At 45.5% G+C, this 15,318-nt stretch overlaps 1 protein-coding gene across 13 annotated transcripts in view; it reads right to left on the bottom strand.

The window, feature by feature from the left end:
- PACSIN3 (protein kinase C and casein kinase substrate in neurons 3) overlaps positions 1-15,318 on the bottom strand; it is a 564,411-nt gene that overhangs the window by 465,862 nt on the left and 83,231 nt on the right. For 4 of the 13 annotated variants that reach the window (XM_069623163.1, XM_069623173.1, XM_069623165.1 and 1 more), the window contains exon 1: positions 15,172-15,193. The exons of 7 other annotated variants lie outside the window; for them this stretch is intronic. In XM_069623163.1, the coding sequence (XP_069479264.1) occupies positions 15,172-15,178 (7 nt within the window). In that variant the 5' untranslated portion in view covers positions 15,179-15,193. Of the gene's footprint in view, positions 1-8,348; positions 8,419-15,171; positions 15,194-15,318 lie in introns of those variants that run through there. 2 more of the 13 variants (XM_069623177.1, XM_069623178.1) reach the window with 1 other exon arrangement.

Raw genomic sequence — 15,318 nt, 5'->3', positions numbered from 1 at the left:
TTCACAGAGGATACGAGGAGCAAGACAGCAGACTCCCTTTTTTGGACACCCAGGGCCCGGCAAGAGAAGAAGTTAAAGCAGCAGTGGGTCAAACAGAAGCGCAGGGAAAGACCGGTGAGTTGGTCTTCATTAGGTAACCCTGGGGTGCTCCACAATAGACCACTGACTGCCTGCAAGCCTTTTGAATACCTAACGAATTAAAGCAATGTTGGCATTACACTCCTATTGAGAGAGCGTGCAAGTGGAGAAATATTGCAACCGATATTATCAAAGTAAAGAGGAGGCAAGATTCCCAGAAAAGCAAAATAACCAGCATTGCCCAAGCCAAAGAAAGGCAATTATAAATGAAAGAGGATACAGCTTTCCTAAAAGGGGCAAACCTGAACAAGAGACATTAACAGCAGCTAACTGATGTTGTAGAAGGAACCCAAAAGGTGGCCGGAGAGTAGCCCTCCTTGTAGAAATCCACAAGGAGCAGAGGAACATAACCTGCAAGGCCTGTGGCAAACAAATCAGTGGAACAAACAGCATCAATTGGTATTGGATGTTATTAACCCCAATGCTGTTGAAAGCAGGGACGTCATTTAAGGGTCGTCAGGCGTCGCACCTGTGACCCCCGAGGTCCCTCTTGATACCCCTGTGGTCACTCTTGCTACCCCTAAAAAAAAAAATTATATAACTTGTTTTTTCTTATTTTTAAAAACAAATCAATTGAGGCTCCTGGACTGTGGTCTGCAGAATGTGGCTCGGTTTCTGGAGTGGCAGGTTTTCTGATAGCTATAGCTGTTAAGATAGCTCAGTGGATTGAGCGCTCGCTGCTGCAATGTGTGTGTGATCTGCAGGTTGCAGTTTCAACTCCCGGCAAGATCAACTCAGCCTTTCATCCTGCTGAGGTTGATAAATGAGTACCAACTCAAGTTGGGTAATATATAATTGTTCTATATGATAACACATTATTATCGTTTGGCCTTGGACCTCTGGTTGCATTCAAAGCAATATGGGCCTATACACACCGATATTAATAATACATATGGTGATTCTTGTATAAATGTATATCAGTTTACAGTGATCTCGTAACTACATTTTTCGTAGTGTACTTAGAAACAATGCTATGTGATGCTATGCGATGCCACTTCCTGTTTTGTCGAGGGGTAAAAGGCTGTGTTCCATCATTTCCTGCGATGTCACTTGGGGTGGGGTCAAATGACATCACTTCCTGTGATGTCAGAGGTCAAGGGTCGTGTGCTGTCACTTCCACTACCCCTGGCATGTTGGTGATATGACGTCCCTGGTTGAAATATATAACTCACATAAAAAGAGACAGAGCCACTTTAGTTAAAGTTATTCCTGCTGCTACAGTACCTACAAATGACTAAGTGTCTCCAAATGAGGATCTTTCTGTCCCTCACACGGCTGTCCTGCCCCTAAAGAGCGCTGCTTAGACAACTATATATTGTGAGGCATAGACCGGAAGCTCACCCTAACATCTCTCACTACTTCACTGAACGCTAAAAATGGTGCACACTATTTGAAAGTCAAAACTTTCCATTTTTATTGCATCCAAGTAGTGTGTCTTATAGATGGAAGCCTGGATTTGAACATATGTAGGCTAGTTCCCAAAGAGACCACATCAAATTGTGATCAAAGCATGTGTAAAATATCTCAAAAGGGGATTTTGCTTGGGTGGATAAGTCTTTTTCAGTTTAAAAGTTGTGCACCTTATATACATTGCCAGCAACGCCCTCTTCTGTGCTACTTTTAAGCTGTTGCCGATTCATTAAAAAAACAAAAAGCAAATGATCATTTGTCCTGTGCACGTTCTTCAATTTGAAGAGGCCAACTGAACTTAATGTGCATATTTCACATTAATAGATGTTCACTTCTTTTGACATCACTTCCCGTTGAATATGTGTTGTAACCCCATTTATTTTTTATTTAACTCATTCACAGATTAGTGCGAGAGTTACATACAAGAAGCACCCATGCAGGAATATGTAGCAGTCACTTAACCAGTAATAAGTAATAATGGTCTGGTAGGGGTGTTTGTTGGCAGCTCCAGGGAGCTTACAGGTGATGATGGGAACGTAAGGGGAAGCCCAAAGTATCATCTGAGACGAAGTAGAGGGGAAAGTAGTGTCAGAGAGACTGCTCTGTGCAAAATAGTATGGAAGGAGAGAGAGGATACAGGAAACTGTCCCCAGGAAGACTCATTTGCATCATCTACAGCAGAAGTGGTCGGCAGGTCCCCAGCCAAAGATAGATAATGTACTGGGGAAAAAAATGAACAAAAATGAAAAAAAAAAGGCAGGAACTAAGTTAAGAGAAAGACACAATAACAGGAGAGCGAAAGAGGACATGGACTGGAGCAAGGTCTGAAGCCAAAAAATGATCACGTGGGCGGCAGTAGGAGAGCGCAGCCTTGCTGGTCATGTGGCATGCAAGAAAAGGCTAGAGCACTCGCTTCCAAGGGCAACATAGTGCTGGTGTTGATGGTTAGATACCGTACAGTATATAACATATGGATAGCTACAAGAGCATATATTAAAAATATGGAGGAAGGAGACATTGCCCAAAAGCCAAAAAGACTATATGCAGTGATCAGCTGCAAAAAGGACACAGCTGAGATCGGCCCACTTTGATCACCAAAAAGTCAAGAGAGCATAAAAAATAAAGAGAACTATTGGTGCAAGGCAGCAGGAAGAAGTGTATTTCATTATTTGTTTGCTTATTGAGTGCCGGAACCCACAGGCATCAGGGTGCTGCACATAACAGAACAAAATGAACACACAAAAAGCAAACAGAAAAAACAGCCGACAACAGGAGAAGCCAATCAAGGAACAGAACAAATTCCAGTATCAATAATCTTTCTCAAACACCTGAGTTTTAAGATGTTTTCTAAACACAGGAAATCAGGACGAGTGTGTGTGTGTGTGTAGAGTCTTGTCAGGGACCCTTATTTATAGTACATAATGACATCATCGAAGTATAGGCTTGGCAGGGTTAACTAAGCACGCCCCCAAACTACTTGGATTGGGCAGGGGTGCTAGTCTCCGCCTTGCTCTCAACTGGTTGGATTTCCAAGAGAATGATGTCAGATTTATGAGGTGAGTTTTACAATGTCCAAAACTCCCACATTTACTTTACTTAAAACCCGCTTTTGCCACAAATAGACATTTATACAATTGCAATCTCTTAGTAAATTATATACACAGGTTACATATTATGTGCAGCACATATCAGTCCAATCCTCAAGTCTGTGGGACCTCGTTTCGCCCTTCTGATACATTTTGGTAATTTTTAGTATTAAAGATTCGGCATAAAATTCCCTTACTTTACACAGATGCGAATTATCCCCAGGGATGTATGTAGAAAATGTTATGTTTGTAGCATTGATACTTTTTGATTTATCCTCAATACTTTGCCCTTTCAGTCCCCAATGTGTCAGTGAGTTCTACCATGTCTCTAAAGAAAGCACAAAAAAATCACTTTTAAACTGACATTTTTACAAAGATCTGCTGCAAAGATTGAATTCTTTAAAGTTTATTCCTGAAATAGTCTTTGGGACCAAATGGCAGTCTCGTTGTTCCTGGGTCCATATTTCTTTCTGTGCTTCACTGCTGCCAACTGTCATTTCCTGTGTGCATGGTGGGGGTTTCCCTTGATTGAAGTTATAGTGCCCCTTCACACTTCCTTTTCTGGGAGCTTCATTGTTTGGGTCCCAGCAGAGACAAAAGTCTGTTCAACCCCGTAATTATCAGGGGGTTGTCCGTATCTACTGAGAGAGAGCCCTCCTTTCGGTGCCACCCCTCCAAGCAGAAAACCTGTTTTTTCAACTTGCAGCTCCAGCCACCATATTTTGTAACTTTTTAATTTCTGATCCAGAATTAAAGCAAGCCGGTTGCATAAAATAACCCTTGTTATATAGTATCATCATCAACAAACCCCTTCATATTGCTAAAGACTGCCAGGCTTTTATTCACGAGTGTACTGTTCCAAAACACAGGCATTTGTTTCTTTAATTTGCAAAAACCCATTTTTTCTCTCTCTTTTTTTTTTTTAACACGTGGTGCGGTTGGCCTTTCCTTCTTGAATACAACTTTTCATCTCAAGCAGCTGAACACACTGTCGTGCAGCTATAGTTATTCTCTTGAATGCTGGAGTTGGTCTGCAGCACAGATACATTGACACAGATATGGCTCAGCTAATTAGACTCTTTCTCTGAACAGCTGAGCTTTGGATACTTTTGCAAAGAAAATGAACGTGTTCCCTGTGTGAGTAAAAGTAAAGTTCATTGTTGATTTGTTTAGAGTTGGTTTGACTGGGCTAGTCAATTCAGAATCAGGCCTGGTTTTTCTGAGGCACAGTGAGACACACAGGGCTTGGTAGGGCTTATTAATCTCAGTGGCTTTAAGGAACAGAGGGAATTCGCGCCAAAACCATTTTTGTAAAAAGGTGAAAAAAGGGTTTGTTTTCAATATAGGATTTTGGCTTTTGCAGCACAGCAACACTGCTTTTTCCACTTTCTTCCTTTTGTTGATGCCGGAACACACTGGCAATCTCCTTCAATGTACCCCCTTTTTTCCATCCTGCACGATGTGTGCTTGGCAGGACGGTGCAGCCATTTTTGTTGTTGTTGCTAAACGCAGTATTGAGCCATGGCGCTCACAGGAGTCAGCGCAACCATTTTGTGGTTTCTGCGCAACTGCAAATTGGTGATGTGGGGAAATGCTGTTGAGTGGGTCAATATATCGCACAGTATTGATCTTCGCTTGATCAGTAATAAAGTCACCAGTAAGTTCGATTGATAGTTGCAATCTCCAAAGTTAGTAAATGAAATATTATGATCGAATAATAAAACAATGGCTTCATGCACATATTGAAAAGAGAAGGAGACAAGCAGGTGCCCTGAGGGACTCCACAGGTCAGTACTTTTTCCTCTGACATATTACCTCCCCAAACGGATTCTAGATGGTGAATAGATTGTGGAAATCCACGGTTCTCTAAAATCTCATGCTCCAAAAGATCAAATGCTGCCTAAAGATCCAGAAATATAAGGATTCCCAAACCTTCCCAGTCAATAATACCAAACATGTGGGTTTGGAGGTGAAGTAGGGCTGACTCTGTGCCATGTCCAGGACGAAATCCCTATGGAATATGGTGTAGCATATCATTCTTTTCCATCTTTTGTTGGAATTGGCATGTGGCTATTTTGTCCACCATTTTAAGTAAGAACAAAACATTTGTTATTGCCGATAGTTATTTGGGTTATAGATCGAAGCCATTGGTGCAACTTGGACATGTTTGATCATACCTGGGACGGAACAGTGCTGGAAAGTAGCATTTGAAAAGCGCATCAAAAAAGGGGCAAACATTTCTGGAAATGTCACTGTTGCAGGGCACAGAGTAGAACACATATCTTGCACCTCGATAGATTTAAAAACATATGGATTCTGATCAATAGGCACAACTAAGGCTCCCATTGAGCACTCACTTGTAGCGTTACCACGTGGTTCTGCTAAATTAGAAGCAATTATCTTTGAATCTTATTTTTGAAGTGATCTTGAACTCTAATACAATCTTGGATGTGGGGAAAAACAATGTCCCATTTCCAAAGAGCAGTTTAACTTGCTTCAAATGGAAATGTCTTCTGCGTATTGTTTTCTGCTGATAGAATACAGGAATTACAATATTGCATCAGATATAGCATCTTTGTATACAGCTGCTAGAAATTTCCAGGCTAGTTTATCCTCGGGACAGCTTGGTTTTTGCCAGGCTCTTTCTTTTAACCATTTGTCTTTTTTTATGGCCAACTCCTGTGACCACCATTTTTGGAGAACACAAGCGGAACTGCGGGTTGGGAAGCAGTAGCAAGAAAGAGATTGGGGAAAACAAGCAGACATAAGAGCAGAACATCCCTTAAACGGGGCGTCCCCCGCATCGCCCCGCTCACTATACTTTATGGTATAGTGTGCGGGGGACACCCCTGCAGCCTTCTGTTAAACATTTTTTTTTAAAGTAAAAGTAAAGGACCCTACAGCGCCGGTTTCCGATCACAGAAGTGAAAGGGAACTGGCGCTGTAGGAACCCAGTGTGAAGATGAAGCTAAGTGGGGTTTGTTTATGTTGGGAGTGTGGGTGTGTGCTGAGGGTGCGGGTGGGGGGGGGTGTTATGGGTGTGTTGTGTGCGTGTGAGAATGTATGTGTGTTCGCATGAGAAAGGTGCAAACATTTGGTAGTTTGCACCTTTCTCATGCGAACAATTTGCCTGCGGTAGTTTCAGCCGCGGGCAAATCACTTGGATTCGAGGCTGGGCCTCCAAAAAGACACATAGCATCAGCTAAGGCCGATACAGGGGCATGCGAAGTAGGTGTTGGTGGAGAGTGGAGTAAAGTAGTGTGCTAAAGAGAAGAGGAAATAAAATAGGCCTAAAGGAGGGAAATTGGGTGTTATAAAGTATATATTGACTGATAAAAAAAATGCCACTTGCTAAAATAGATGCAAAGTTGGTCGGCACTGAATGTTATAGTAAAAGGTTTTGATTTACGATACCTCTGGGTGGAGGAGGGAAGATTGGGTGGGGTTGGGGGCTGGAAGGTAAGTCTACATTGAAGGGGGAATAGGTATCAGACAAGAAGAGTTGGGCAGTGGCTGTAGGTTTGCTGGAAAGAGTTTCAAAAACATTGAATAAATAGATGTTTCACACAGCTTTTACTTTAAAAGCCCTCCAACCATCATAGTGTCAGGATTTACAAGAGGAAAGAGATAGGCTTTGATTTCAATCAGGAGGATTTGAAACGGAACATCAAACCTAAGAAAGGCCAGCCACACAAGATGTTTGAAGGCAGGGGAATCATTGAGGTGTTTGCAATGGAGCAACGTTTCTGTAGGCGCAGAGAACAAGGGGTCCACACCTGGATAACACAGACTATGGTTGACTGTGAAACCTGAAGCATTTCAACATGTTCCAAAAATGTGACATCCCCTATTCTGTGGGCAGCGGCCCACTCAGGCTTCGGGTGCCCAATCACATTTTAACTCACTCTACCCCCAGAGGAGACTTAGCCATTTGCTTATCAAACTGGTCAAATATTTGCTGTTTCGAAGAACGGCAAGTGGTGGTATAATAACTAGGGATTTTGTAGAAGGCATCTGGGAAGGAGAAGAATTAAGCTGCACACCCTCAGAACATCCCCAGTAGCAGAAGTAAGAGCACAGATGGGACACAGCAATACGCGTTTTGACTCTGGCAAGACAAATGTCTAGAAAGCATCGCAGGCGCACTGGACTATATCCGTTTGGGCCAAATTAAGACGGGGACCTCACATTACTTGGAGGTCTTTGGTTCTGAGCTACATCGGACAGCCACAAGGAGCCATGAAAGTAAGCTTGGTTCTGTGGCCACTCCATTGGGGAAGTTGCATGAATTTCACTGGCAGAAGATGCTGCGTTACAACCAACTGAAGCAGTTTTGAGGTGCCATGGGTAGAGGGCGGATGGCATGCAATCTGTGCAACGACTGCCACGTCTTCCTCAAATAAGAGCAAAGTGAGCAGCTGTTTATGCCTTTACAAGAAAATGGTCTTGTGCAGGAGATGATTGGAAACGTGAGCGGCAATACAACCCGAGCTCAAGGGAAAGGAGACGAGGGGCTCATATGGAAAGTTTCATTAGCAAGGTGAGTGTGGAGGGAAGCAACCCAATTTATAAAAGATCGAGTCATCAAGTGGTGGTGGAAGGCGGAGAACAGAGGTTAAATTGTGGTTTTGGAGAACAATGGCATCAAATCAAGTATTCAATATAAGGTTTTGGGTGGGGAGCTAATGAGGAACACTTTACAACGTGGGCTGCAGAAATACTTAAAGTCAAATGTTCTAAAGGGGTAATTGAAATTAGCATGATTGGTGGCAAAGGGGGAAATGAAAGTCCACCACCTGGGGAAGATTTTTGGATGTTGGAAAACTTGACACATTGGTGTTGGGCAATTTGTTGCAGGATCTGGAAAGGGGAGGGTGGGCGTAAGAGTTGATTAGCTTAAATTGTATTCCAAGAGTAGTGGAAGGAGACCCGCACTGCCAAAGGTCAAACATGTTTTGTAGGGCCCAATGGTCAAGAAATCGGACTATTAGCCAATGAGATGAATGGTGTGTCTGCAGTACGATTACAAAGAGAGGGCACAGAAGTCAATACAATGTAAAGTGGACGAGAGGCTTGGTTAAGGAGAGAAGGTTGAAAGAGGAGAAAGGAGGCCAGGGAGAAAAAGGCCAGAATGAGAGGGCTGCGGTGCCGACGTTATGCCGAGTTACGTTAGTATGCTTTTATACTGCCCCATCACCAGCACAGTGGTCTTACCGCAATGAGGCTTGTCCGGATAATGGTGTACTGGCACCTCCCCCACCTGGCGTGAACCAGACCGTGGTCTCTGGAGGAAAGATGGGGGAAAACAGGTGTGAAGATAAGAGAAGGTGCAGTAGGCTAGAACTCCGCAAACAACTGGAAATGTACAACGAGGAAAGGGTATATTTGACAGTTTTGGTATAGCAGATAAAGTGAAACAATGTTTAGGGCAGGTTTAGTTTGTGAGCTAATGGGCCTAAGGAAGCATATCTGTATTGATGCAAGCCTGTTTTACATATGGTTCTCCCACCTTTGTAATGGCTTGGGAAGCTGACACAACGGTCAGTAGGGTGGCCCAGAGCAATGGCCATAGTTAGGACTAGTTCAAAACCTTCAAGCCAGCACCTTTTTGATTGGATCTATTTTGCACCACTTCCTCCAGGTGTTGGGCTGGTTAGGTTTCCCTGGACACCCATCAGCTACCCAGAATAGCAGATGTAGGTGTGCATTGTAAAGGCTAGGGTCATACAGCATTCGGTACAATCTACTATTTACAAGGAACTTTCCCATACCCCCAGTGTAGGCAGGGCTAGAATAGCACCTGAGCTTGGACATGGCATAAGTCCTGGCCTAGACAGAAGGGAAGCTGCTATGCGAGATCTAGGGGTGAGGAAACCACAAGGAAGCTGTGAAATTCTGGGTTCCCAGTGGTGACTCTGACATCAGTTGATGTTCTAAATGTTCCTTTATTGAAGTTCCAGTACATCTTTTAGGTTTATCTTATCAAGTTGATCCGAGCTCCAGGCAACATGCACCAGCATCCTCTCAGTTGGGCTACATAACCAACTGACTCCCTCTGAACTCTCAACCATACACCAACGTTCTCACAGGCAGCATTCCATGTCACTCATCCAACATTCCACTCATACTCACAAAAGCAACAAGGAAACCAAATCACTACATATCTCCCTCCTTAAGGAACACAAACTACACCTACCAAAACCAGGTCACACTAACAACACACACACTCCATACTCTGCGCGTGCATCACAACCATAAACTACAATCACCACACTTGTACACCCTGAAGACGTCGCCATCATAAATGGTAGCAAAAACACATACCAACAGTGCCCTTCCCCTTTTCTACACAGTGGAGAAAGAACACCAACCACTGAAAATTGCACCAATACAAATCCCCACAACCTCAAGCATCTCACTACTCTCCACTTCAACACAGCTTGCACTGCCTAGCCAACTAACCATACATTACTCTCCTCACAGCCACAACACACACACACACACACACACACACAACTCCGAGCTGTGCACCCACACAAATCCAAAGAACCAGGCTGGGAGTTCCAAACACCAGAGTGAAATGACACAAAACAACATGACACCTAAAGTGCAATAGCTGCCACCCCCATCCGTCACCTGTGTCCTCATGAACCAACACACAGGCCAACCACTGCTATGAGGAAGCATCATCACATCACACACCACATCACATCACCAAATGCTTCGCATTCACCACAACTGCATACTACTTGCACTACATATACACTCCTCTCCTCACAGCCTCAATAAACACAGAACACCCTGCTGTGCACCCAACCTTACAAAGAACCAGGGTGGACGTTCCAAACGCCCGAGTGAAACAACATACAACGAAAACACCCAAGATGCAGTATTGCCACCCCCTATCCGTCACCTGTGTTCTCTGAGACCACACTAGCTAACTCACTTGCTGTGAAGAAACATCACCATTTAGCACACCACTCATCAAAAGCCTCTAGAACACAGGCAAAACATCACACATCAATCCACACTTTGCAAAACAAAACTACAGCAAAATACTTAACATTTCTAGAACGATAAAAGTCAACTACTTAACTTTCCAGCTAAAATGAAAAGTCCCACCTGCAAAATAAAATCATTAGTGTAGTCATATTTCATAAATCACATTTCTACTCCATTGACTGTAACCTGAACAGTCCACATCAGCTATTACGCCAAAAGTCCATCGGTGGGAAGGCAAAATTGTTAAACATAGCAATATCATCAACATCTTGTTGCAGTATAGCTACTGCACAATGCCTGTTCCTTTCTAAAGTCCATCTGTAGGAAAAAACATTTTGTTAGACAACTATTTACCATGACTCTTCACAGTACATGCTTACTAATTCTTATGCATTTCTATCACAGAGGCCACGTCATCCAAATTCACCCATTGCACACCTAAACAGTTGCACTCACCCATCTCATCAAAATCATCGGGAAATAACTACAGGCCTCACATCACTACTACTGAAAATACCATTGTTCTAAAATCATATGCAAAAACACACAACTGTGCGTTGTCAAACAGAACTTTAGTACACCAAACTTTGTACCCAGAACAACACAAATCCTCAACATTATATGCTTAACCCGTCAGCTCCTTTTTGACACAAAAACAGTACCTCAGGGGACACGGCCCCTCTTCCAGCTGACACTGGACAAGCATTCAAACGTCATCCCGGCTGTGTTGCAGTGCTCACCAGCACTGAACTTGTAGACGGCCTCCTCTACTTTGCAGTCGGCATTTGCCCACATAAGCACAGACGTGGCTTCGCTTCTCTTCCTGCTTTGCCGCACGGCAATATGCACTGCCGCTGATGCCCTTACTTTTTTCTTTCAGTAACAGTTTAAATAACAAAACCTTACGGGGACACGGCCCCATACTAGTTGGGCACAGGACCATCATTACAGTCACAGACCAGCAGCGCTCCTTTGCGATTTCCCCAATTCCCACGCTGCTCGCCTGAGTGACTTGGCTCTTGATGTGTCTGTCTCCGCCTCATTTCCCAAACTTTTAATGATCATATGTGCTACAGTGTGACCCTCCTCATACGGCTCCAATGCAGCCCACAAGTTACCGGAAAGGACTTCCCATACTTAACGTTGCAATGTCAACACGTTGCAGGGTTCTTTTCTCTCACCCCAAAGCTCCAAAGAAACGAACGCCTCCTATGCCGATTGAATATACACTGCGTTTGATGCATACTGTAAACGTTCTGCAGCATCACCAACCCTTCTACCTGACGTCATCATTCTTGGCACAACTCTGGAGAGCACAGAGCTCTCGGCTCAACCGTCGCCGCTACCACAACGGGACTCCCTGCACAGCACCTGGCCACAAAACGCTACCTCAGAAGCTCCACTCACACCGAGGTAAGACTCTCCAGAAGGTATCTCCTTGCCTCCAAACACCTGTAGTGTCTTATTCCATCGCAAAGACATAATTAGGGCTTCTGAGCCCCTCCAACACGCTGTAATGCCCCCCAGGACCCTCCTATGCACAGCATGTAGGCTGCAAACCCCTCCAGGTGCTGCAATGTGCTCCAAGCCCCACCAATGTCACTATTGGCCCTCATCTTGTCCAAAACTGACCCCCTCAGCTGCACAGCATGGCTCCAAAGTTTCTAAGGTGCAGCTCAGGCTCCAAGCCTCTTCACATGCTGCTGCCATGGGCTCCAAGCCCCTCCATGTTTCTCTCAATAGCTCCAATCCCCCAGCTGCACAGCATAGCCTCAAAGTTTCCAAGGTGCAGCTTAGGCTCCAAGCCTCTTCAAGTGCTGCTGCCATGAGCTGCCAGCCCCTCCATGCTGCAGCTTTGGGTCCCAAACCCCTTCAAATGTCATTCATAGCTTTTTGGCACTCCCGGTCACTGCTGCCCTGCCAGCTGGCAGACCCGCTGGCCCCAGGCCCTGCTCCTTATCACCTGCGCCCTTAGCGCTGGGCCCTTCTCTGCCTACTGACAAAGCGCTCGCCCTACCCGAGAGGATCTTCTTTGGTTGGGGGGCGGTGCACATGCCCTCCTTAGAGCCGTCCCCCCAGCACAGCCAGCATCCTCGTCGCCATTGTAAAACTCTGGGTTCCCAGTGATGACTATCATCAGTTGATGTTCTAGTTGTTCCTTTATTGAAGTTCCAGTACATCTTTTAGGTTTATCTCGTCAAGTTCATGTGAGCTCCATGCGACATGCACCAGCATCCCCTCAGGTAGGCTACATAACTCCAACTGACTCACTCAGAACTGTCAACCATACACCAACATTCTCACAGGCAGCATTCCATGTCACTCATCCAGCATTCCACTCATACTCGCAAAAGCAACAAGGAAACCAAATCACTACAGAAGCCTCAAAACAAGAAAGCATAAGATGGGTGCAGCGTGGACGAAGGGCGTTGTGGCTAGTGATATATTTGGGGCACAACTCAGGGAGCCCTCAGAAGTATGTGGAGTCTACTCCACACCTGCATGCCATGTGGTCCCTCTGAGTGCTTGCAGGGCAAAAGTGCTAACAAGGGGAGAAGGCTAGTCAGGAAGTGATCACAGCAAGGCAATGCCAGCCCCTTTCAATAAATGGGTCTTTTATTTGGTCCATTTGAATACATGAATTGGCAGCAGCACATTTCCTCTTATGCCACTCTGTAGTTGTCAGCATCGAAAGTAAACGTGGAATTGAAAATGCCAAGTTCCAATAAATGTTGACAAACTATTGATCACTTTTCTCACCCAATGACAATCCTTGGGAATTCACGGATATATACATATATTATTTTAAACCTGCACAGACCACACGTGTTATTTTGCATGTTCAGGCTATAACTCATACTTTTAATTTCTATCGTTTGTTAGTGTTATTTCTCCTTTATAAACCTAGGACTAAGAGTAACTAATAGAAAAGGGTTGCGATCTTAACAGCAAGATTTGCTACCAGCTTCCACTCGACGAAAGACAACCCGAGATCCCTATACACTCTCATACTACTTTAAAGACCGACAAGAGAGACTCCACAAGACCCTGTAATAAAATCACATGCTTTTAGTCATTCTGCGACACAAGTATGAGAGATGAGGATATGTATGAGATAAAACAAGAGGTTCTACATGCGTCCATTTGTTTTTTGGAGACATCCAGAAAATGAAAAGCTTATTTTGTCCATTGATTTCATTGCATGGAGGTAGAAAACGAGCAGCCATTTGTGGATAGTGTAGGGTTTTGGCTTCGAGATAGAAGTGTGCAGATAATAAAAGGCAGGTCAAAGCAAAGTGACAGAATATCAAGTCATTTGAGTCCTATATGCGACCCTGCTCTGGTGCTGGTCTGCAGACACTCACACTCTAAATATGGGACACTGTCCCCCTCATCCAATAACTTGCTTAATTAAGGGTGATGGAGTCGCCTCTCTAACAAAAGTCTGTCTGGTGGCTTGGGCCACTCGTGGCCTTCTCGCTCCTTATGCCTCCGATTCCCCACTTCTGACCCGCAGAAAGGCATCCCCTGAGGCAAGAAACACCGATAGGAGAAGCAGTGCCTCCTTATTCATTCACCCATTCAGTGGGTGCGCTAAACAGGGACCACCCTGGGAGGCAGCATCTGCAAAGGGTCTCGCACATCACTCCTGCGCGACAGAGTGAGGGTACACAGGGAGCTGCAGGGTCATGAACAAATCGTGAAAGAACAGACACATTGCCCGCTGAATAGCAGATGCCCTGCCTTGCCATCGCAGGCCCCGGAGCTTGATGCACTGGGGCCTGGGACCAAATGAAAGGTGTCCTTAAGCATTGACTAAGCAAGCAAACTGCCTCGAGCATTTACTAAGCCTTACATAAGCATGAACCCGGACACGGAAACTGTAGCTTCGCTATATAAACAATTGGTGGCCTCCCTTGACCCCCCCCCCCACCCACCCCACTCCCCTCCCCACCCGCTCCTCCCCCCCACAGTAGTCTGCTCGATGTGCTTAGATGTGGAAAAATGCATAGATCTGCTTGGAAACAAAATGCTGTAAAAGTGCCCGAGAAATGGCAGGCACGCATTTCTTGATGTCTAGGGTAGCATTGCTGAAGTGTGGGGGCACAAGCTCCCCGACATATCATGAATCACAGCAGCCTGGCCGTGTTATGGATGCGTACATTTAGGTGAACTACCAAAACCCATGTATACCCTTTCCCCTATCGCACCTCCCTCCCACGCTCCTGTTCCCATGTAACTATGTATAACTGATACCGGTAATTTTGCAAGCAATCCCAAAGCACTCTGTAACAGCGCCTCGATGCCCACAGCCCGTGGAGGGCTTTATAAATGAATACTATAAATAACAAAATAAAAAAAACATTTGAAACTTGGTGGTGCAAAGGCCAGGAATGCAGGGTCGTGGGGAAAGAGGATAGCAGCCCAGCACTCACAAGAGGCGCCGCTCAACCGTTTTGAAGAGCACTAACTAGGGTGGGAGCGAGGCTGTGGAAGCATCTGAACTTCAGTTATGTCAAATTAGCGCCCCCCACCCCCCCCCCGCCCCCTTGTGCGCCCTCACGCGTTAACTTGGAATAGGGTGTGATTGCAGCAAAAACACAACGCGGGCGGCGAAGCGGCAGAAATCCACAGGGTGCAATCCCAGCTCCAAGAGGCAAAGCAGCCCACGTTTGCCGGCCAGCCGTGCGGTCTCTGGCACTACCGTCACGCTGCAGAGCAACACAGCCAAGGCCGTTCAGTCGGTCACGTCTGTGTAGAGTGTTGTGCGTCAAACCAGCAGAGCCAGTTTCCGATCCTGAACTCGAAGGTTTGGGCAGGCGGGGGATGGGGGGGGGGGGGGTAGGAGGGGGAAGTTATGATGTGCCAGAGGACGTTCAGTACTTCCACATCCTCGTTTTACTACGCGCATGCTGCCAGGCTGCCACTTTGCGATGCGAGGGTTGCCATGCGCCGTGCCCTCTCCCATGAGATCGTACATAGAACATGCCATGGCTTGCCACACCAGCTGTCCCCAATGCCTCCGTCGCTTTACCTTTCATAGATACTGTGCATGAATTCGTGAGACACATCCACCCCAGGGCCGCGCGACGGGAACCCCTTGCAACAGCAGGCACAAGGTAGAAGCAGGCAAGGCTTGTTTACGCATGTACCAAGACAAGAACGATGAGGTGCGGCTCGG

This window comes from Ambystoma mexicanum, chromosome 11 (assembly GCF_040938575.1).
Source record: "Ambystoma mexicanum isolate Mex_15411 chromosome 11, UKY_AmexF1_1, whole genome shotgun sequence".
Classification (NCBI taxonomy): domain Eukaryota; kingdom Metazoa; phylum Chordata; class Amphibia; order Caudata; family Ambystomatidae; genus Ambystoma; species Ambystoma mexicanum.
The sequence above is the reverse complement of the archived record's forward strand: the minus strand, read 5'-3'. Positions and strand labels throughout refer to the sequence as shown.